The sequence below is a fragment of the Trachemys scripta genome, chromosome 3 (genome assembly GCF_013100865.1).
Source record: "Trachemys scripta elegans isolate TJP31775 chromosome 3, CAS_Tse_1.0, whole genome shotgun sequence".
NCBI classification, from domain to species: domain Eukaryota; kingdom Metazoa; phylum Chordata; order Testudines; family Emydidae; genus Trachemys; species Trachemys scripta.
Window position 1 is genome coordinate 138388413 of NC_048300.1, and position 23733 is coordinate 138412145.

General features: G+C 42.3%; 1 protein-coding gene across 1 annotated transcript in view; it reads right to left on the minus strand.

Annotated features, from left to right (window-relative positions):
- Positions 1–21691: 21691 nt before the first annotated feature.
- HTR1E (5-hydroxytryptamine receptor 1E) overlaps positions 21692–23733 on the minus strand; it is a 46760-nt gene continuing 44718 nt past the window's right edge. The window contains exon 2 of the mRNA XM_034766077.1: positions 21692–23190. Within this exon, the coding sequence (XP_034621968.1) occupies positions 21911–23005 (1095 nt within the window). The 5' untranslated portion in view covers positions 23006–23190 and the 3' untranslated portion in view covers positions 21692–21910. The remainder of the gene's footprint in view (positions 23191–23733) is intronic.

The following is a 23733-nucleotide window of genomic DNA, read 5'->3' on the forward strand; positions in this document are numbered from 1 at the left end:
TTTGAAATAAACAGAATGTTCAAGATAATCCATAAAATCTCAATGGTTTTTTTCATTCTATTTTGTTAGCAGCATTACAGTGGTGCCCTAGAGGCCCTAACCAGAAATCGGGGCCCAACTGTGCTAAGTGCTGCACAGACAAGAAAAACATTCCCTGCCCCAAAGAACGGATGAGCTGAGTATGCTAATATGGTAGGAACTGAATATAGGCAGTCTTGCCAAATGGTCAGAGTAGGAGTCTTTTCTAGGGGGTGGATTAGGCAATGGAAGTGGGGGGGGTCAGAACCAGGCTCAGCTGCCAAATACCAGAGAAAGGGGTAGAGCCAGAGTCAGAACCAGAAATCAAAGCTCAGGATCAGACCCTCAGCCAGGGCTAGATGACAAATGCCAGAGCCAAGGACTGAGCCTGAGTCAGAGTCAGAATCAAAAGTCAGGGCTGGGGTCAGAGCCAGGCCGGGTAGCCGATGGTCAGGAATGAGGCACATGAGCAGGAACCAGAGGAGAGGCAAGGATCAGGCACAGAGCAGGAGCAAGGTGGGAGCTGGGAGTGAGGGCAGGAGCGAAACAAGAGCCAGGAGCAGGTCAGGAACCAGATTTGATGCAGGTTGCAGGAGGCAGGCAAGAGCAGGGTCTGCTGCAGCAGCAGGGAGTCTGTACAGTTACTCAGATGGCCCATCCAGGCTTAAGTTTCAAGGCTGCGCCAATCAGGTGACTGCAGACCTTGGGTGCTCTGAAAAGACTTCCTGTGGGGGATGATCTTCCACAATTGGCAAGATGCTACTTTGCTCATCTCCCTTGGGTCAATGCAGGTGTGTCCGAGATCCAGGGTGCCCACAGATCTGGGTTCTAGACCCACACCCATGCTCCCTCAGGTGTGTTCGCCTCTGGGGCAGTACTGGGCCTGGCTTCTTTGGATCATCCTGGTGACACATTTTCACTAGCTTGTGGGGCATGGACATGAGTCATGGGCTCCCAGGATTGTTCCTTGGGATCATAACCTTCCCAGTCCATGAGGTATTGGAGACAACCTCACCGCAGGCAGGAATAGAGGATTGCATAAGAATAGCCATACTTGCTCAGACCAATGGTCCATCTAGCTTAATATCCAGTTTTCTGACAGTGGCCAGTGCCATATGCTTCAGAGGGAATGAACAGAACAGGGCAATTATTGAATGATCCACCCCTGTTGTCCAGTCCCAGCTGCTGGCAGTCAGATTTATGGGGTTGCTTCCCTTACCATCTTGGCTGATAGCCATTGATGAACCTATTCTCCATGAACTTATCTAATTCTTTTTTTAACTCAGTTATACTTTTGGCTTTCACAACATACCCCGGCAATGAGTTCCACAGGTTGACTATGCATTGTGTGAAGAAGTACTTCCATTTGTTAGTTTTAAACATGTTGCATATTAATTTAATTTGGTTCTTGTATTATGTGAAGGGGTAAATAATACTTTTTCTCCACGCCATTCATGATTTTCTAGATCTCTATCATATCCCCCTTTAGTTGTCTCTTTTCTAAGCTCAACAGTTCCAGTCTTTTTTTAATCTCTTTCATGGGGAAGCTGTTCTCTAATCATTTTTGTTGCCCTTCTCTGTACTTCTTCCAATTCTAATATATCTTTTTTGAGATGGGGCGACCAGAACTACACACGGTACTCAAGATTTGGGCATATCATAGATTTATAAGTTGCCGTTATGATATTTTCTGTCTTGTTGTCTATCCCTTTTCTAATGGTTCCTAATATTTAGTTTTTTTTGACTGCTGTGCACACTGAGCAGATGTTTTCAGAAAATTATCCATAATGACTCCAAGCTCTTTCTTGAGTAGTAACAGCTAATTTAGACCCAAACATTTTGTATGTATAGTTGGGGATTGTTTTCGAATGTGCATTAGTTTGCACAAATCTACATTGAATTTCATCTGCCCAGTTACACAATTTAGTGAGATCCCTTTGTAACTCTTTGCAGTCAGCTTTGGACTTAACTATTTTGAGTAATTTTATATTGTCTTCAAATTTAGACACCTCACTGTTCACCCCCTTTTTCCAGGTCACTTATGAGTTTGTTGAACAGCACAGGTCCCAGTACAGAACCATGTGGGGGGGGGGCATTATTTTCCTATCCCCATTCTGAAAACTGACATTTTATTCCTGACCTTTGTTTCCATCTTTTAACCTGTTACTGATCCACTATATTTTCATATAGACACACACACACCATATATATATATATATTGTGAATATTCATATATATTCATGCACTATATATTCCTTATGCCCTGAAACTTGGCTGAGGGAGGGGTTGTTGAGACTGATCTTGAAAGGGATTCTCAGTGTAGGGCTTGAGAAGTGCGGCATAAAATATTGGGCGGATGTGGAGGGACTGAGGAAGTTGCAGCCTAAATGTGGGCTGACCTATTTGCTCCTTTGGAATGGACCAAGGAACTGATGGTCTAACTTCTGGGAAGGCCAGCTTGTCCTGAGGTGTCTAATGGTGAGTCAGACCTTCTGGCTCATGGCATGCACCATGACAGTTTGTGAACTGTTTGTAGGCTTCTTTATCCTCCTGCAGATGCCTCTGGAGTCTGTGAATTTGCTGGACCCAGTCAATGTGTTGGTGTTGGGGTGGTGTGATGTTGCACTCCATATGATGTTATGAAAATATGCTAATGAGTGTGAATATAATGTAACTGGAATATGCTTCATGCAAAAGGTCTCTTATAAGATATCATTATAAAGCTTATAATCTACTGAGGGTGGTCATCCTATTTGTATGAATGTATCATTCTTGTATCTGAAACTAGAAATATAAAACATAACTCTGAGGTCCTATTGTAATTATGCAAAGTGTGGGCTATTAATGGTGGTTTGGAATCTTGATGGCTCCCATTAACCAGGACAATTGACTGTAGATGGCTCTGTTTATTTGCAAGCCTTCCTGAGAGTCAGGCTGGGAAGAATGAAGGCTTGGAGTTCTAATAGGACATGTGACCATGTCACCTGATACTGGAATCCATCTTAAACCTGGGACTTTTCCATTTAAAAGCCTTGTGCCAAAGCTATATAAGGGGGTGGAACAGAACAAAGGGGGTGCAGTCATGAGAAATCCCCTAGCTACCACCTGAGCTGAAACAAGGACTGAACCAGAGGAAAGGATTGGGCCCAGACTAGGAAGGAGTCTAGTCCGTGAAAGAAGCTTATTGGAACATCGAGGGTGAGATTTACCTGCATTTAGTTTCCTAGTGTATCAGGCTTAAACTTCTGTGTTTTTGTTTTGTTTTGCTTGGTAATTTACTTTATCTGTTATTACTTGGAACCACTTACATCCTACTTTTTATATTTAATAAAATTACTTTTTGCTTATTAATTAACTCAGAGCAAGTATTAATACCTGGAGCAAACAGCTGTGCATATCTCTCTATCAGTGTTATAGAGGGCGAACAATTTATGAGTTTACCCTGTACAAGCTTTATACAGAGTAAAACGGATTTATTTGGGGTTTGGATGCCATTGGAAGCTGGGTATCTGGGTGCTAGAGACATGAGCACTTTCTAATACGTTTTCATTTAAGTCTGCAGCTTTTGGGGGACGTGATTCAGATCTGGGTCTGTGTAGCAGGCTAGCGTGTCTGGCTCAACAAGACAGGGTACTGAAGTCCCAAGCTGCCATGGAAAATGGGCTCAGAGGTAGTCTCTGCACATCAGGTGGCAGTCCCAAGGAGGTTTCTGTGACCCAAGCCGTCACAGGTGAATCTGCGCTCTTCTTCACCTCCTTTCTCTCTTGCAGTCAGGCATCAATGCACAGAGCTAAGTCAATGAAAGTAGCCAATCAAGAGAGGATCTCGACTCAGACCAGCTTGTCTTTCATCTCTTCACCGAGGCCCCACCAGAACTGTGTCATTGAACTGCCTCATTCCATTTTGTCTATGCTGCCAGGGGTCAAAAGTGAGTGGCATATGAGGTGGCAGATCCCTGTCCTTGCCAAAGCTTCCGCAGCACCACTGAAGTGCTACGGACTCTATGAAGGCCATTGACGAGAGCACAGAAGTCTTGTAAGAAGAAGTCCTAGTTGGTCAAAATGGGGCTGCCCTGCCCTAAGAGCAGTGAAGCCCAGTCCAACGCTTCTCTTGAAAGTAGGCTCACCACCAGTCCCACCTTCAACTGGTCTTGTGGGGTATGTGCAAGGACTCTGTAATAAGAGCAAACGGCACTCATTCAAAAATCCCCTAAACTTCCAGTAGTTGCCACCTATGCCCTTGAGTAGGGGGACTGCAGGAACTAGATTGGAGGAGGAAGGTCTTCTGTGAGCCAGGAGCACAGCCACTTCTCCCTGGGAGAGAGCACGTTGTTTGCGCTGGGGCCTCACCTCTTGTACCAGTTGAGTCACATGCATCTGCAACGCTAGATTTTTGCTCTGGAGTTGGTTAACTTGTTCTTGTGGTGCTAGTGCTAAGGGTGACCACTGTGTAGGGGCAGGCTCATGTCCTCCATTCCAGCACTGCAAGGAGGGGGCCCAAACGGTCTGGACAGCTTGTTAGGAATTGGGATGTAGATAGTCTGGCCTAGTGGTCACAGCAGGACTCAGGTTCAGGGGGTGGAGTGGGTGTCCAGGTCAAAAACAGAGTCAATTGCCAAATACCAGAGCCAGGGGTAGAGCCAGAGTCAGAACCAGGAATCAAAACTGAAGATCGGAGGCAGGATCGGATGCCAAGAGTCAGGCTAGAGTTGGAGCCAGGAACAGTAGTTGATGGTCAGAAGTGAGCAGAGGTGTCGCTGCGGAGGAAGGGGGTAGTTCTGAGGGTTATTGCCACTCTAAAATTTGCCTTAGCCTCAGCATAGCCAACTTGTAGCAGCTGCCGCTCTCCAGCTGCTCAACTCTGAAGGCAGAGTGGAGAGAGCAGTGGCTTCTGTCCAGGTGCCCAGCTCTTAAGGCAGTGCCTTTGCCAGCAGCAGTGCAGGAGTAAGCTCGGTTGGAGGTCCGGGGGCCCAGGGGCCCAAAAGCAGCCCCCAGCCTGTGTCCCCACCTGCCAGGGTGCGCTGCCCACGGCAGATGGTGTGTCCAGGGTTCCCCACAGTGGCCTGGACTGACTTGCTCTGAACTGTTATTTGTTTAGTCATCACAGGCATATTCTTTCCTCAAGGTGGTCAAGTCCTTCACTTAATAATAAGTGTCCCATAATTTTAGTTTTAGTTACAATCATTCTTCCTAGTGGGTTAATACATTCACTGCATGATAGGTGGCTCATTCCCTTTGTATTAATGTTTATTCTCACCTTTCTTTATTCCCACAGGGAGCCACTCTGTCTTTCAGTTTACTGGTCTGCACATTAGTATTTTGAAGAAATGAGTCACTGAATATTTGTGTGTGATGGAGGGAAAGACTATAGCAAGTGCTAGGTGGAAAGAGAATTGTTTCTAGATGAAATTTTTCTCACACACCACAATATGCTCTATTTACTCTGGGAATGTTTTTCAAATACTTTGTTTTAAAACACCTACCTAGAAAACTGGCTCTTGGATTATAATTTGTCAGAGTTTGAGCAGTATAAGTGGGGTTAACAATATCCACCAACCTACATCCCAACGGTAATACAAGGATTATTTAATGTGTGTAAATCAAATCACAATTTAAGTGCTAAACATTATTGTTAAATATTTTCAAAGTGCTTTACAAACAATCTTCTTAGCACCCCAGATCTTATATTAGCCTTATTGTAGATAAAATGAACTAAAATAAGCCCAGTATTGTTGGAATAAATATTTAAATGCTGTGATAATTACATCCCCATCATTTATTTTAGGGTTACTGGGCAAAATTACTCTGGAGGAGACACTGCTTGCGGACTCAGAATAGTACTATTCCTTCTCATACAGACATTTGTGAATTGTGAGGTGTGAACAATACAAGAGTTTTGTAGTCTCCATGCCCAGTCAGTACTTGATAGCTCTGAGGCTGCCAACGTAGGTTTCAATTGTGGGGGTGATGATATGTGGCCTGGACCAACTGGACCTTGACTGAGATCTCCATCTCACTTCACATAAGCCATCACCTGGTAATTGAATTCTGTGGCCTGTGTTACACAGACAAGATTATCATAATTGTTTGCAGTGTTGTAGGCAAGTGGTTCTAGGATATTAGAGAGACAAGGTAGGTGAGGTCATATCTTTTATTGGACGAACGTCTGTTGGTTGAAGGTACAAACTTTATTGTAAAGATTAAAGATTATTTTCATTCTTCCTTCTGGCCTTAAAAATATAAGAATTTGTAACCCACAGGTGAAATATGCTGAAAATTTCACAAGGAGAAATATTAAATTTCCTGTCCTAACAGAAAGAGATGGAGTCACATTAAGCAGAAGGTAGCTCTATGATAGGCACTAATGAAAAATATAAGTGGTAAATCTGCTTGCAGGGGCTTTAGAATCCTCAAAGGTCGTAAAACTGTGGATTTTGTTCTTTCAAGAATGTAGCTAGTTGAGGAGATTTGCCAGTAAATCACCTTTATTTAAGAAATGTGTATATGGATAAAAAGCATCATGAAATTGCTGTGATCTTTAAGAAAAAAAAATGGTTTGGAGGATTACATGCTTCCATGCACTTGAAAAGCTACTAAAACAATATATGGCCTGAGTGATTAATAAAATGCCAAGTAAATATGAATGTAAAATGTGAAGTGCTAAATAATTAGCAAATATAAGATACAAAATAATTTGGCATAAATGAAGACTAAATGGACCAAGTTCATCCCAGATGGAACCCATTGACATCAACGGCTTTACATAATTTGCCCCAAAAAGTCATTAAAAATCCAGACTTGTTTTGCAATTGACTTTAATGAACAATTTGAAATTTGCCCGTCTGCCTTAAAGGCTGATGTATTACAATTTCTAGTAGTGTTCCAGCAAATGTTATGCTTCCACAATCAATATATGAAGCATGTTTATCATCTGATCTGCATTAATAAAAAATAACTTGTCAGCTAGCTTCTGTTCTGACTGGCTAAGATGATAATGCTTCTCTTGTCCAAGTTCTTTACCAGGCTCTGCACATTGAGAATAGGCACTTCTCAGCAATTAAAAAGCACTCTGGCTTGTTTAAAAAGCTTTCAAACTGTCACTGAATTTGAAACAAACTTTTCAGATTTAACACACTGAAAGAAAGCTTGCAGCTTGCTGTGGTTTCTCTCACTATGCACAACAAGGAGCTGTGTAGAGGAAGAATATCTGGATCTTTTGCATTAATACACAGCCTGTGAAACCCATTACACTGACATGCATGTGGCCATGTCAGCTATTCTCTTAAGCTCGGCAGGCTGCTTGTCAGGACTGTTCTCTATTTCTTTGAGTAGAACTATGGCTAGTGTTACAAAGCCCTGGTCTACACTATGGGGTTAGGTCGAATTTAGCCACGTTAGGTCGATTTTATAATGAATGCGTCTACACAAGCAACCCTGGGCGGGGGAAAGCAACTCACAGAGTTCCAGGAAAGTTTCGCGGCCACTGGGAATCATCCCATACGTGCAACACTATGCGGTCCCACCAGTCTGTGCTTGTTTGCTGGGCCCAGAATCGGCGTTCCACTGTATCAACCAGCCCCACTGCTGCCATGATGTCCCAATTGCCACATCCCATGCTTTCAGGAACGTCTGTGTCCATGTCCTCCTCACAATCGTCCTCGTGCTGCCGTCTCTTAGCCAGGTTCTGCACATACTGCAGTATAATGTGCGAGGTGTTTACAATGCTTGCAACAGCAGTGGTGAGCTGAGCGGGCTCCATGCTATGGCATCTGCATGGGTAACCCAGGAAAAAAGGCGCGAAATGATTGTCTGCAGTTGCTTTCACAGAGGGAAGGAGAGAGGAAGGGGAGACTGACGACATGTACCCAAAACCACCCGCGACAATGTTTTTGCCCCATCAGGCATTGGGAGCTTAACCCAGAATTCCAATGGGCAGTGGAGACTGCAGGAACTGTGGGATAGCTACCCACAGTGCACCGCTCCGTGAGTCGATGCTAGCCACCGTAGCGAGGACACACTCCACCGACTTAATGTGCTTAGTGGGGACATACACAATTGACTGTATAAAATGGATTTCTAAAAATCAACTTCTATAAAATCGACCTAATTTCATAGTGTAAACATACCCAAAAGTGCCAGCTGCGAGAGAAAAAAAAATCTTAATTGTTAACTAAAGCCAAATTTTAATCCTGTTAGGACTCGGAATGAACCAAACTAGTTTGATGAACAGTTGTTTGTTAACCATGCCACATCCGTGGATACTTGTAATGCACTGGCTAAGTATGTGTATCTTCATTGCTGTCTAATGCTGAATGGAATGACAGGGGAAATTGTCTCGCTAGTTACTGGACCATAGAGGATACAAGTTTTAATATTGCAGCTACTTGTGGAGGTTTCCCTTCTGCTCATATGTCAGGAACTTGTGATTCTGGAACTGAAAATGCTGGTTCTATCTGTGATTGTGCATGTGTCCAGTTTAAAAGATTGTGATGTCTATATGTGTGCAGCACATGGATCTGCTATCAGTTATTGTTGTGGTTTGTTTGGTTTTCCCTGTCATCTCAGGAATGACAAGGCAGCCTCAAAAATGCTGATTTGAGGGTGCCATGGAGGTTCTGATTACTTCTTGAAAGTATAACATTATAAAAGTATAAAACATCTAAAGTTTGCAAACAGTAAAATGCAAGTCTATGAAGACTAGGGGTGTGTTCTGCTTCCAGACCAATGTTTTGCACAGTCCTGTTCTAGGCAAGGGCTCAGTTTTGCTATGGTTTTTAGTTTAATTAGCTGTGATTTTGTATGTGTTAACCTATCAAGTCCATTATTGCTCTTAGTGGTCTGTGACAAACCACCAGAACATCTGGAGCTTTCTGGGGGATTGGGAGGGAAATGCAGCCATAACAGGATCTTGCTTCTGAAAAGGACTGCACACTGAAAATGTTGGTGAACCACAATTCTAGAATATGTCATAGTTTCACTGGACCTCCAAAAACTTACCTAGATTATTTTGCTGGTGCAAAAAAGGGAGGCGGTCTGACCTAGTGTACAGGGCACTGGATTGAGATTTAGGAGAGCTGAGTTCTAGTCCCGATTTTATCACTGGCCTGGTGGGTGCAAGTCACTTCACCTTCCTGTGCCTCAGTTTCTCCATCTGTAAAATGGGGGTAATGATAGAGCCCTCCTTCATCATCACTTTGTGATCTACTGATGAAAATCAGTATACAGGAGCTAAGTGTTTATTATCCATTTATGCACCAACGACCGGATCTAAAGCCTGTCAAAGTCAGTGGAACGTCTTCCTATTGACTTCAGTGAGTTTTGGATCTATTCCCAAATCTTACATTTTGTGTGAGCAAAATGGAGCAAATCTACTTCTTTTGCGAGTGAAGAAACCCTTAGTTATGCACTCAAGTGGATGCATATTTTTAGAGGGCTGTTGGAAGTGTGAAATAGTAGGTGTACTTTCGAGGTGCTTTTTCAAAAAGAGAATTTAAAAATTGCTTTGAGTAATTTTTAATATCTCGTAGGGCTAAATTGTTAGATTTCAAACAAAAAAATGGCTTTCAATGTCTAACAAGTTTTTTGAGCTAAACTCTGATGTAGTTACTGTGACAAGAATGCTTGAAATATAAATATTCTCTTCCACTTCTCAGTGGGAGAGACTGTCTGGCAACCTGTTAAGATAGCAGCTATATTTTCTACACCAAAATCATATAGTGTAGCTATGCACAGGTGTAATTCCTACATAAAGCACCGATGACATCTAAACACAATGAAGGAGGACAGTGTTTTTCTGTGGTTGTTTTGTTTTGTTTTTGTTGCTTTTTAGAAGATCCAGAATACCGCTGAGAGTCTCCTTATGTTGAGAGAAATGACACCTCCCCAGTGATTGAGCAAACCACTGCAGAAGCAAGTCTTTTGAGAACAAGAAGAGGACATATCAGAAGGCTCTCGAGGTTCCAAGAGTGCAGTTATTGACAGATATCCAGTAAGGGTCCAAATAATTCTCTCCTATGAGTGACGGGCTCTCCTTGGGGTTAAGGCACTGCACTGGGGTGCAGGATGTTTGGGTTAACTGCTGAGCTCTGCCACACACTCCATGTGTGATTTTGGGCAAGTCATTTAATCTCTGTGTCTCAGTTTCCTATCTTTAAAATGGGTTTAATACTTCCTTTCTCTGTCTTGTCTACCTAGATTTGGGACACGGTTCTCTCCTACTGTGTGTGTGTGTGTGTGTGTTTGAACAGTTCCCAGCACAGTGGGGCCCCGATCTCAGTTGGAGATGCTAGGCAATTCTATACACTAATAATCTCTCTAGGGAGTTCAGGGGGCCTACACTGACTGCTAGCCAAGATGTCTTCATTTGTGTGGTTTAACTGTCTCTATTAGTTTGGGTTTGTTGTTCTTGGCCAGTATCAAGGTCAATTGCAATTATTACATTGTTTTATTTGCATTTGATTTAGAAAAAAGTGGGGGGTGGGGGAGGGAAGATGTAGCCACTAGCAACAGTTGATACTGCCCCCTACCATATGCCAGGTGAACTAATTTTTTGTAACTCTGACCCATGTCACGTGACTGAAGCCTGGAAATAAAGACCGGTTTCTTATCAGCTCTCCTGTGTGTCACAGCTTTACTACAAACCTTGGTGGCAAAGATTTGGAGCTTATGTAGGGAGTGCACACCCCATGAGCAAAGCACAGTTCCGTGGTGGGTTCTGTTTGCCCCAGCACACATGTTGCAAACCAGAAAAGGGCTTGAAGGATCTACTGCTATATAGATTCTGTCCTATCCATCCTTCCCATGCGGTGGAGGGGGACCCCACAGAGCCATTGGGTCGATTGCACTTCAGGGCTGTAATAAGAACTGTGGAGTGGCTCTGTTGCCATGCTATTGCCTGGTGGGGAAGGAGAAGGAAGGAATTCTCACCAACATCTAGAACTACTGAGGCTGGCCACTGGGCTGAGGATCTGCCCTTGTGTGTGTGCTTTTTTTTTTTTTTGGATGACTGATAGATAAGTACTTGGCAATGGCTGTTGTCAAGAATCATGGTCACTGATGTGAAACCTGTTAGAAAACCACGCTACCAAGCCCCAGCTGTTGCACACTGGGATTAATGGTTATGATTTGTGGTAGGTGTTATTGATTCTCTCTTTAATTGTTGTCAGTGCAACCTGGTAATTGACTGAATATGGAATATTAGCTGGCACTGCCATTGTTTGCTTTGATTTACTGTGTATGGACTGTGTTTACTCTCAGAAGCTTTAACATACTTTTATGTATTGTCAATAAACCCTCTAGTCTGAACAAACTGGTGATGATGTTTGTATTAGGATAATGGCTTGTTTCCAGACAGGATCAATGGGAACAGAGAATTTCACATACTTTCCTTTTTTAAAAAGGTCTAAATCTCCCATTCTGTTATGTTTCTCTCGGGGGGAGGGTGGTGGGGAAGCAGGTTTCGTTGTCCTGGTTTAGGAAATGGGGAGATCTGACAATGAGCTCTCACAGTCAGAGCTCATATATAGCAGAGGCATTTTACAATGGGAGTGGGATGGTTTACTATTGCCCCATTGGTACCTGGGGGGTTTACATGCCTAAGGAGTTAAGTTTGGAACTCTCCCATGCAGCAATGGGCAGGAGAGTCCTGTGGGAGCTCATGGAGATCCATTGTGAAAATACTACCACCAAGAGGAGTTCTACACCTTCACCCCTGCAGAGACAGCGTTGTATTAGAGTCCCGTGTCTCTAGCTTCTTCAGGCAGGTCATTGCCGCTGCTGCTTCTCTACAGCTGGCAGCAGCCTCTTCTTGCTCTACTGGCTCCTCCATTCTCCCTTTCCTAGTCTGACTTACTATAGTACAGGAGCAGCAGGGCCAGCAGACAGGAGGCAGCTAGCTGTAGAGCTCATATGTCAACGTCTGGCCTCCAGCGTCAATTCTCCAGGGTGAAGCCCAAGGGGGGAACTTCCTGGGGCAAAGACTAACGACACTGAGGGTGGATGCTTATAGTAGAAAGTAGACAGCTACCCCAGGGGATCAGGTGCTCACCTGCGTTCAATTCCCTGCTCCACCCCAGACTTCCCGTGTGACCTTAGTCCTTTGGTGCCTCACGTCTCCCTCTGTCAAGCTCTTCCTCTTCACAGTTGTGTTGTAGGGATGAACACATTAAAGATTGTGAGGTGCTCAGATACTACAGTAATGGGGGGTTTATAAGTACTTAAGGATGATGGGAAGAGATATTTTATCAGGTGTGAGATCCTGAAGAAAACAAGCAAGAGAATTCAGATCCTTGGGGGGCACAAGGGAAGAAGGAGTTAGTATTTTTCAAAAATTAATTACACCTACGTTTTCTTTTTAAACTACAAAATAATGGAAAACTTGCTATCACCTTAGCTATGGCTAGACAGTTGTGGGGTCAGGCCACAAAATACTGACCTACTTGGCTGGTTGTTTACAAGGTGTTTTGAAGAGGAGGAAAGGGGGAAATGTGCTATTCTTCTAAATTGTAGGACAAAACACAATCTTTTATTGATCATTATTGAAAATACAGCAGGTACAGATACACCATTCTTTACCAGAGAGTAGGACAACGGCTGTGGCATAATCAAAGGATTGTGACTTGTATATAAGCACCAGACAAAGTCCTCCATGCCTGGGAACCACTTCTGCAATCCTAAGTAAATGTCTGCAACCAAATCCATATTTAGATGAAGTATTTTTTTCCCCCTGACTGCTTCAGATTAAATGGCTAGTCACAAAAAGAAATTCTGACATCTGAAACAAAGGGGAAAAAAAGAGTACTCCTTGTAATTCAAAATAAAAAAAGTAGCAATAACTCTTGTATCCCTCAAATATAAGTGTGTGAATAACAAAATGATGGATATCATTAAAATGTACATAAGTAAAAGGAAAACCATAATAGAGACCAGTAAACTTGAAGCTAATGGGAAAAATTCTCAGAATGTGAGAGGCTGATTTGTTATATAGCAGAAAAATAAGCCTGTCTGGGCTTATCCATGCACCCCAGTAGCTTGTCAGATTGCTTCTGTTATAAATGAGTGAGATTGTTTCTGGTTGTATCACAAAAGAGAGAGTCAGTTGCCTGGAACATTTTATTGCTCTGAGCAAGTTATTGTGGATAATCTTGGAAGGAAACAATAACTTCTTGTTAGACTCCTGGAAAGGTCACCTCTGTTAATTGCCAGTAATTAAGACTTGTACCCTGTGATGTCTTGGATGAATTTCTTTGTGCTCTTTTAAAAACTGATAGCTGGCAGTTGCGCCATTCCATCTTAAACTGTCATCCAAGTATAAAACAATGGTTTACAAAGGAACTCTCCCCTCCTTCTCCCCAAGGTAGATTTTATTTCTGAACTGAGGAAAGGAATGTGGTTTATAAAGTGTAGTTGAAAGAACAGTCTCTCTCTTTTTTTTAACTCATCTAATCCAAACGGGGTCACCCAGACGATTCAGGGGGCCTGGGGCAAAGCAATTTTGGGGGCCCTTTTCATAAAAAGAAGTTGCAATACTATAGAATACTATATTCTTGTGGGGGCCCTTGTGGGGGCCCCTATGGGGCTGGGACAATTTGTCCCACTTGCCATACCCCCCCGCCCCCTTGGCGGCCCTAATTCCAAAAATGTCCATGTATAGTCATAAGATACAGTACTTGAAAAGATTTGAGTACCCCAAGAACATGGGAGCTTGTGCCTAATTGAAGTAACTTCCTGCATGACAAATTACTCAACAAAACGTGAAGTAGCTGTTCTGTATGTTTTCTCTTCAGCATGATGCTGGTGATTGGAGTGGGACAAAATGTGTTATAATTACCTGCCCTATTTTATTGGTTTATTTTGTGGAAACCAAAATGTGCACATGGAAAAAACCAAAAGATTCAAAGCTAGGTTTGAATTTGAGAGTTTCTCATCTCTCCCACTCCAGTCAAGTTCACTGAATATCTTGGGAAGTGAAAGAATCTGACCTTGGGGGAAGAAGTGAGACCAGTCAGGGTTAACGTGTCAGGAGATATCCAAGGCCTTAGAAGGCAGCACAAGAGGAGCTGTAATTTCTGTCTACAGAAGTACCAGAGAGTGAGCTTTTAAGAGGTATGGGGTCATGGTGACCCACTGTTAGTGTTAATGATGTAATGATGTAAATACCTTTCATTCTAAAGGATCACAAAGCATTTTACAAATCACATACAGTATATGGCTATCACTTAGCTACCACTGAAATAGTGTCATTTTTCAGAAAACTACATGATATTATGGGATATGCACAGCAACACTACAGTAGTTTGGGTTCACAAACCAGATCCTAACCTGCAACTCCACCACCTGAAATTAAGATGTATGGTGTTACCCTGTAGCTACAATAGGAAGAAGGTAGGGGTTAGCTAGCATGTGATAGCTTAGCACAATGGGGTCCTGGTCCTTCATTACAGCTCCTAAATGCTACTGTAATACAAATAATGGTTTATTCCTCCTAAAAGTTAGGAGTGTATGAAAATCCAGGAGGAAGAAGATACCAAAGAATCTGAGAGTAGTGTGATAAGTGATTAAGAAGGGAAGATGTGAAAGCAATATTTTCTTTAGATCATAAAAATAAGGGTTCATATTGTCATCCAGTACATGTTTTCAATGAGATGGTAGTTATATTTTTTTACTCAGAGTAATAGATGTAGAAATATTTAAGAAGATGAATATATAAAGTAAACTCCAGTCACCACTGGGCAAGATCCTCTGCAGGTGTAAATCAACTGATTCAATGCAGCGATTCATCTGAAGATCTTGCCCATGAAAAATATAGGATGAGAGATGGCATAATTGGGAGGAAACTATGCTTCCAAGTCTTGATAATGCTCACTGAAGTCAATGGGATTCTTTCTGCTCACTTCAGTGAGCATTGGGTCAGATCCACAATGACTAAGTAGTGGTCCTTGTTGAATTACATGGTTGGGCTAGAACCCAAGTTAAATGATGTTAAATCTTACTGATTTATTCACAAAATCTTGTTGATATGATTAGACACCTCATTCTAATTCATTTTGAAATGAGTTTTGCAAGTGCGGTATTAGATTGTAGGGAGAGGGGGATCAAATATTTTTAGCACATCAGACAATCGTGTAATTTACAAAGAAGTGAAAAAGTTCCTGTGGAAAAACAAGTAGATCTTGTCAGTGTAACATGTTCATCTTTAGGGTAATATATAGGCACCTTAAAGAATAACTTTCCAGCTGATAAACTAGCATTTAACCAACTAAATAAATTTTTAAAAAATGAGTGGGCCTCCGGAGTAGACCTGATAGTAATTACAAAGGGAATATTGTTTTCAGCTGGATTCTTATGTAATACATGCTTGTAAATTATTGGCTAGTCTAATAAAAGGTATCACTATATCTACCATGTCCACTAAAGCAATAAAGCAATTTAAGATAGTTCTTCCCATAGATCACTTAGATGTATAAAATGTGAACTAAAACAGCATATCTGATATTGACGTTTGAAGTGATTAAACAGACTACACAAAGCACACAAGCAATCTCTCCGCTTGTACTGGAAGATTGTATTTCCCCTCAACACTGTAGTACTGTTTGTTTTCTGATAATGGAAACTAAATACGGATAAAATGGAATGGTCTGTAAAAGCAGGAAATAGAATTACTAAAAATACTTGTTCTCTTAACATCTAGTGTCAAAATGAACCCAGTGATTCTGGCAGTAGTTTGCTTCACTCCTTGTTAAATGTACAGGAAAAAGGCTGCACGTAGGTGGAAAAATAGTATATGACAACTATGGGGGGCTGGGTGACTCAGGGGCTTGGTAATAAGATATTAACAATTAGCCTTTTATACTTGAAGCTTTTTCAGGCAGGGATTTTCTTTTTAACTGTCTCTTAAAGGTGCAGGCTCAACATAATCTCTGCCTCCTTGAAGATCAGCATGCTAATCTTCATTGTACTATTGTTTGCTGCCCCTGCCAGAGGCTCTGCGCTCTTGGTTCATCCCTCCATAAAAGGGGGTCCTGCTGGAAGGGAAGAACAGTGAGTTTGGATCTCCAGAGGTTGTCTAGAAAGGCCTCCCATAATCAGCTATAGGCAGAACAGCGAGAGTTGGTCCTCCAGTGCCTAGAAGGGCTGGGAGCAGGCAGAGGCCAATCAGAATCCAGCAGGCCAGATAAAAAGGGCTGGCTGCTTCTACTAGGCTAGGGGCTAGCTTTGTGTGAAGTCAGAACCTTGTCCTATCCTGGTCCAGTCAGGGGCCTAAAATCAAGAGAACTATTGTTTTGTTATGGACTATAAGGCCCAGTTGGCTACTTTGAGTTCATCATGAATTTGCTTTTTTCTGTATGCCTGACCAGGCTTGAATGACTCTTATACTGTAATACTGTTAACAATGGAAGATATTGGGGGCATTGGGAAGGCCTGGGAGGAAAAATCAGGCATTGTTTGGCCCATGTTAAACTTAGGTTGGCAGAGAGACATCCAGGAGGAGATGTGAGAGAGATGGGCTGAGAAATAGGACTGGTTAGAAAGAGTCAGGAGTGGAAAGGTAGATTTGTGAGTTGGCGGTGTAAAGATGGTGGTTGAAGCTGTGTAAATAGAAATCAGCCAAAGAAAAGTGTAGGCAGTGAAGAGGAAGGGGTCAAGAACAGATCTGTGTGATCCCGTCAGAGAGTAGGAAAGACAAATGGGAGAAGATCTAAGCAAATAGATACAGAAAGAATCACACAAGAGGTAGGAAGAGAAGCAGCCAAGGACAGTATATTTGAAAACAAAAGGACATGATTTTGAAGGAAGATGGATGTGATTAACAGTGTGAAAAGCAGCAGAGAGGTCAGGAAGGAGGAAGATAAAGTGGGGGCCCTGGGATTTGACGATGAAGCGGTCATTACAGATCTTGATGAGAGCAGTTTCAGTGCTGTGGAATGGCTGGAAGCCTGACTGGGGAGCATCCAGGATGGAACTGGAGGGAGGTATCTGAAGCTATGGTTGCAGCAATCACAAAGCAAAAAGTTCTCAATTGTTCTCTACCCCTTTATAAATCAACGGAGACTGAAACCATAAAATGAAGTTATGAGACAGTGGTGCCATGTTAATGAATGTTTTTTATTTGCATCAATTAATTCCAATCAAGTTAAATGCTTAGTGGAACTGTTTTCAGCTTTGGTTGGTGTGTGTGTGGGGAAATCATAGAATCATAGACTTTAAGGTCAGAAGGGACCATTATGATCGTCTAGTCTGACCTCCTGCACAACGCAGGCCACAGAGTCTCACCCACCCACTCCTGTATCAAACCCCTAACCTATGTCTGAGCTATTGAAGTATTCAAACCGGGGCTTAAAGACTTCAAGGTGCAGAGAATCCTCCAGCAAGTGACCCATGCTCCACGCTGCAGAGGAAGGCGAAAACCCCCCAGGGCCTCTGTCAATCTGCCCTGGAGGAAAATTCCTTCCCAACCCCAAATATGGTGATCAGATAAATCCTGAGCATGTGGGCAAGACTCACCAGCCAGACACTCAGCAAAGAATTCTCTGTAGTAACTCAGATCCCACCCCATCTAACATCCCATCACAGGCCATTGGGCATATTTACCGCTAATAGTCAAAGATCAATTAATTTCCCAAATTAGGCTATCCCATCATACCATCCCCTCCATAAACTTATCAAGCATAGTCTTGAAGCCAGATATGTCTTTTGTCCCCACTGCTCCCCTTGGAAGGCTGTTCCAGAACTTCCCTCCTCTGATGGTTAGAAACCTTCGTCTAATTTCAAGTCTAAACTTCCTGATGGCCAGTTTATATCTATTTGTTCTTGTGTCCACATTGGTACTGAGCTTAAATAATTCCTCTCCCTCCCTGGTATTTATCCCTCTGATATATTTATAGAGAGCAATCATATCTCCCCTCAGCCTTCTTTGGTTAGGTCAAACAAGCCGAGCTCTTTGAGTCTCCTTTCATAAAACAGGTTTTCCATTCCTCAGATCATCCTAGTAGCCCTTCTCTGTACCTGTTCCAGTTTGAATTCCTAAATTCCTTCTTAAACAGGGGAGACCAGAACTGCACACAGAATTCCAGATGAGGTCTCACCAGTGCCTTGTATAACGGTACTAACACCTCCTTATCTCTACTGGAAATACCTTGCCTGATGCATCTGAAGACCGCATTAGCTTTTTTCACGGCCATATCACATTGGCGGCTCAGTCATCCTGTGATCAACCAATACTCCGAGGTCCTTCTCCTCCTCTGTTACTTCCAACTGATGTGTCCCCTGCTTATAACAAAAATTGTTATGAATCCCTAAATGCATGACCTTGCACTTTTCATTATTAAATTTCATCCTATTGCTATTACTCCAGTTTACATGGTCATCCGGATCTTCCTGTATGATATCCTGGTCCTTCTCTGTATTGGCAATACCTCCCAGCTTTGTGTCATCCGCAAACTTTATTAGCACACTCCCACTTGTTGTGCCAAGGTCAGTAATAAAAAGATTAAATAAGATTGGTCCCCAAACTGATCCCTGAGGAACTCCACTAGTAACCTCCCTCTAGCCTGACAGTTCACCTTTCAGTTTGACCCGTTGTAGTCTCCCCTTTAACCAGTTCCTTATCCACCTTTAAATTTTCATATTGATCCCCATCTTTTCCAATTTAGCTAGTAATTCCCATGTGGAACCGTATCAAATGCCTTACTGAAATAGAGGTAAATTAGATCCACTGTGTTTCCTTTGTCTAAAAAATCTGTTACCTTCTCAAAGAAGGAGATCAGGTTGGTTTGGCACGATCTACCTTTTGTAAAACCATGTTGTATTTTGTCCCAATTACCATTGACCTCAATGTCCTTAACTACTTTCTCCTTCAAATTTTTTTCCAAGACCTTGCATACTACAGAGGTCAAACTAACAGGCCTGTAGTTACCTGGATCATTTCCCCCCCCCCCCTCTTTAAAAAATGGAACTATGTTAGCAATTCTCCAGTCATACGGTACAACCCCTGTACAGGATGTCTTCATCAATGTGGTGTCTTCATCATTTGTTAGAAAATGTAACTCTGTGTTTAGCCGATGACTTAATTAGAAAATCTCTAGTCAGCTGGCAATGAATGTTAAGTCATTATTTAACAGGAAAATGTGAAAGTTATGTTTCCATCTGTTTTTACTATTAATTATCTCGGAGTATTAAAATTAAATAAAATCTTAAACCTAACACTAATTGGTAGTTTGAGTGGTTGTGGCAGTAAGTTGCTGGAGGGAAGAGGATGCAATGAAAAGAAATTAATGTTGTGCAGCTCTTGAATTTTACAGCTTTTGTATCTGTTTTGGAAGCCTTCTGCATACCTACAATAGCTGCTGTGAAAGAGTGATTAGCAAATTTTCTATCCTCCAGCACTACTTGTCTCTTTAGACAAGTATCAGTACAGGCCACCTAATACTTTAAATCAAGAAATTACTGTTGAAACGCCTCTCCCCGGTGCAGCCACTTCAGTTCCTTTCCCCTCTCCTTCTCATGTCAGAGAGAAGTGTGTGTGTGTGTGTGTGTGTAAGTAATTTAAACAGGCTATATTTGCCCCTATGTTACAGTGTTGGAAAGGTTTCCTCTAGTGGAAAGTCTAACTGGAGGGGCATGGCTGTGTAGGCTGCCCACAACCCCCACCCAGCTGGGGCCCTTCAACAAGCGAGTGCAGCTCTAAGCACTAGCTGAGGAGGGAGTATGGACACAATGGTCAAGGCATGAGCCTCTGTCAAAAGGGCACCTCTGGAGCCTATCTGCATGTAAAGCATTGGGCACCCTTCTTTGATGTGTGAGCCCTAGGGACAAATGGTGGACATAGTGGCCCCCTTGGCACAGGGGCATGTGATTAGCACACCTGCCCTGCCAGGAGGGAGTCAAGCCCAGGAACAGTCATCTGACTCCCTGGTGCCAGTGCCAAAAAGTTTCAAAATCCCTGCTTTGGCAGCTGCAGAAGTTTCAGAGTCAGAGAGCATTGTGATGACAACTAGTGCCATCCTCAAGGGGACCAAGTCCATATAGGACAAGAAGGGTGTTCCAGCGAAGTATCGATTGTTTCAAGTTCAGAGCAGTCAGATATGCCTTAATGGCATTGGTGCCCAACCTTGTCAGCTGGGCTGTGCTAGTTATGGCCACAATACCTTGGCAGTGGTTTGTATCAGACCCGCCCCACTTCCTGAGGGAACTCAAATCTTCTCTGCTTATGGGTGGAGAAGAGCCTATTGTCCTTTTGAGCCCTGCATGTAAAAGGGAAGTTGGATGTTCAAGCAGACTAGCTGAGCAGACAAGTGATAGATAGGCTTAATCTGATGGTATCCAGTTTGCAAATTAATTCCACTCAATAACAGACCTAAAAGTGGCAATTCTTCAACAACAAAAACTTCAAAAACAGACTCCAATGTGAAACTGCAGAACTGGAATTAATTTGCAAACTGGATACCATCAGATTAGGCCTGAATAAAGACTGGGAGTGGTTGGGTCATTACAAAACCTAAACTTAATTTCCCCATTACTAATTTTTCCCTACTGTTAGTCACACCTTCTTGTCAACTGTTTGTAATGGGCCACTCTCTTACCGCTTCAAAAGTTATTTTTCCTCCCTTGGTATCCTGGTGTTAATTGATTTATCTCGTTAGACTGACCTCACACTTGGTAAAGCAACCCCCATCCTTTCATGTATTTATACCTGCTCCTGTATTTTTCACTTCATGCATCTGATGAAGTGGGCTCTAGCCCACGAAAGCTTATGCCCAAATAAATTTCTAAGTCTCTAAGGTGCCACAAGGACTCCTCGTTGTTTTTGCTAACACAGACTAACACGGCTACCACTCTGAAACCTGTCAAGGTATTTGAGTAGATTATTGGCTGTTTTGGTCTCTTTGCTTCTGGGCACAATACAAGGGTTCCAGGGTTCTATTCCCAATGGAGGGAATCAGGAAGCAGTAGCCACAGATGTGGTCTTGCAACCATGGTTCAGAGGATTGCTATGTACATGTCTCCTGTTCCCCACAATGTCTAAAGTGATTCAGAAAAGGAAAGAGAATGCAGATGTTGTTCTGGTGTCTCCATGTTGGGGGCCCTGGCCTGCAAGACCAGGGCTTCTGATAATAAGATAGATGGCAGTCAGCATCTCCACTCTTTTTCCCCACACAGGAAGGACCTTCAATAATAAGGACCAGTTCTGTAGCTGGATTCCCTAGCTGCGTGAATCTAGCTGTGTGACTTTAAAGAGGCACCAACTAAAACAAGAAGTTTTCTTTGAGTATATGCCAGGCTCCTTTTTTAGAAGGAATGAGCCAAGTATTGCTGTGTTATCTGGATTTACTCCAGATTAGCAGTTGTGTAAGGAGAGCAGAATGTGTTCTGAGCAGGTTAATTTGGGAATAAACTAAGTTGAAAATTGCCATTCATTCCAAAGGAAAATAACCAGTTTTCTCTGAATGCCACGTTACAGGTTTACAGCTCACTTTGCGCTCATTAAGTGATATGATCAAGAGCTGAGTTTATTCTTTACCAGATAAGTACTTATGTGGATATAGATTATAAGCCTCCATGTTATAGTGCAAGTTAAATCAACCATTTGTTTTATAAAGATGTATTTTTTAAATTGTTGCTTAAATAAGATATTTTTAAAATGAATGGATAATTGGGGTTTTTGGTTTATTTTCTCAAGAATTCTTCTGTGCCTCAATATAATAAAATTTATTTGAAACTATGTACCATAATAACACGAGAGGTAGAAAACAGCAAAACTAGTTACAGGCCAAAGAGAAGTCAAGCATAAAGACAAACACAAAAATCCCCTTTACCAAGCAAAACGTTACCAAATTCAGCGCATTTTACTCATTCTTAAGGCCAGGGCGTCACGTCATATCTACCTTTAGGTGCTTTTAAGAATTTTCCCAGCACCGAATAAGCTTTTTAAAGGCCAGCTTAAAATCTTCATTAAAACTAGTGTACAGCAGAGGGTTGATAAGGGAGTTGACATAGCCAAGCCATGTCAAAAAGTCAGCTACTTCTGCAGACACCGTGCGAACGCTCAGGCCCACAATAAGCTCCTTAATGAAAAATGGCAACCACGACAAGATGAAAGCCCCTAAGATCAGTCCCAGGATGCGAGCAGCCTTTCGTTCCCGTGTACTGGAAATCTGCTGACGGTCACCAGCCAACTCCAGGTCGTTATCAATAGGAGGAAGTCTCACTGACGCGTGTATTTTATCAAATTCCGTGGTTGGGTCAGATGTCGAGAAGTCTGACACGCAGAACGTCTGCGTGAGCTTACAACTGGCAAAAGAATTTTGGCTGTCGGTGCTCCTGTTGCTTAGGTGGCGGCTTGACCCCCGTTTTTGGTATAGGCTTTTTGCAGCGTGGTAAATTCTGTAATAGAGGATCAGTATTAGCGTCAAGGGGATATAAAATGCCCCAAAAGTGGAGTAAATAGTGTAGATCACGTGATCATGTTGAATGCGACACTCACTGGGAATTGTGACGCTGTGATGATTTCTCCAAAACAAAGGTGGCATCGAAATGAAAATGGATATAGTCCATACAGTGACTATCATAAGCCCGGCCCTTTTTGCCGTTCTTTTCCTGGCATATTCAATAGCATCTGTGATCGCCCAGTATCTATCTAGTGCAATGACGCAAAGATGAAGAATTGAACACGTGCAACAGGTCATGTCAACGCTAAGCCATATCTCACAGATGAAATATCCCAGTGTCCACGTATCCATCACTATGTATGTAATACTCAAGGGCATGACTAAAAGAGCAACAAGCAGATCTGTCACAGCTAGTGAACATATTAAGTAATTTGCAGGCTGGTGTAGTTTCTTGGTGGTGCCAATTGCTGTAATTACGGCAGAGTTCAGCAGCATAGTCAAAATTGTGATTATGGCCAAGGTCAGGGTAATAAGCATCTTTTCGGTGACTGTTTTGGGTTTGACAGCCACGTTGGCTTCTGTTGTGCAGTTTGTGAAATTCATTCCCCCCTCCCCCTGCCCCAGGATACACAGAGAAAAAGGCTGCCACTTCTAGATGTTAATGGCTCCCATTCAAAATTCCTCCATTTGAGAAAAGCTTCAGATGTGAAATTATTTATTTATGTCCCATTTTCACTAGATCAGCTCAAAACATCCAGTTTTCCTTCTGCCCAGAACATCCAGTGTTCCTAGAAGATAAAAATTATATCAGTTAATCAATGTAGAAAATCCAACTTTTCTTCTGTAAAAATCCTAGTCTTTTAATGTTATTGCCTCAAACAAGAATGTTGGTAATTTCCTTCTCTCTACCTCCGCCCCCTGCCCATTTCTTCCTCGCTGCTGTTCACTTTTCCTGCTACTGCATAGTCCCAAAGAACACTTTGGGGCTAGATCCTCAGCTGGTATAAACTGGTGTAGCTCCAGTGACTTCAGTAGATCTATGCCAGTTTACACCCTCTTAGGATCCAGTTCTTTTCTTTCCTTGCAAATCAAATTCCAAAACATGAGTAGAGAAAATCTATCCTGTTACTTTAATTGCTGTCTTAAAACGCATTACCCCGGCATATCTTTTTTTAAAACAAAAGCTCATTTCAACTAATGCTTACTAGTTTTTATAGATTTCAATTAATTTTTCATATTCACATGTCTGTTTTTAATATCCTGGAAACAGCACGTTTTAAAAAAAACATCCAGATTATTTTATAATAAGCAGCCTTCAAACAAATGTTTAA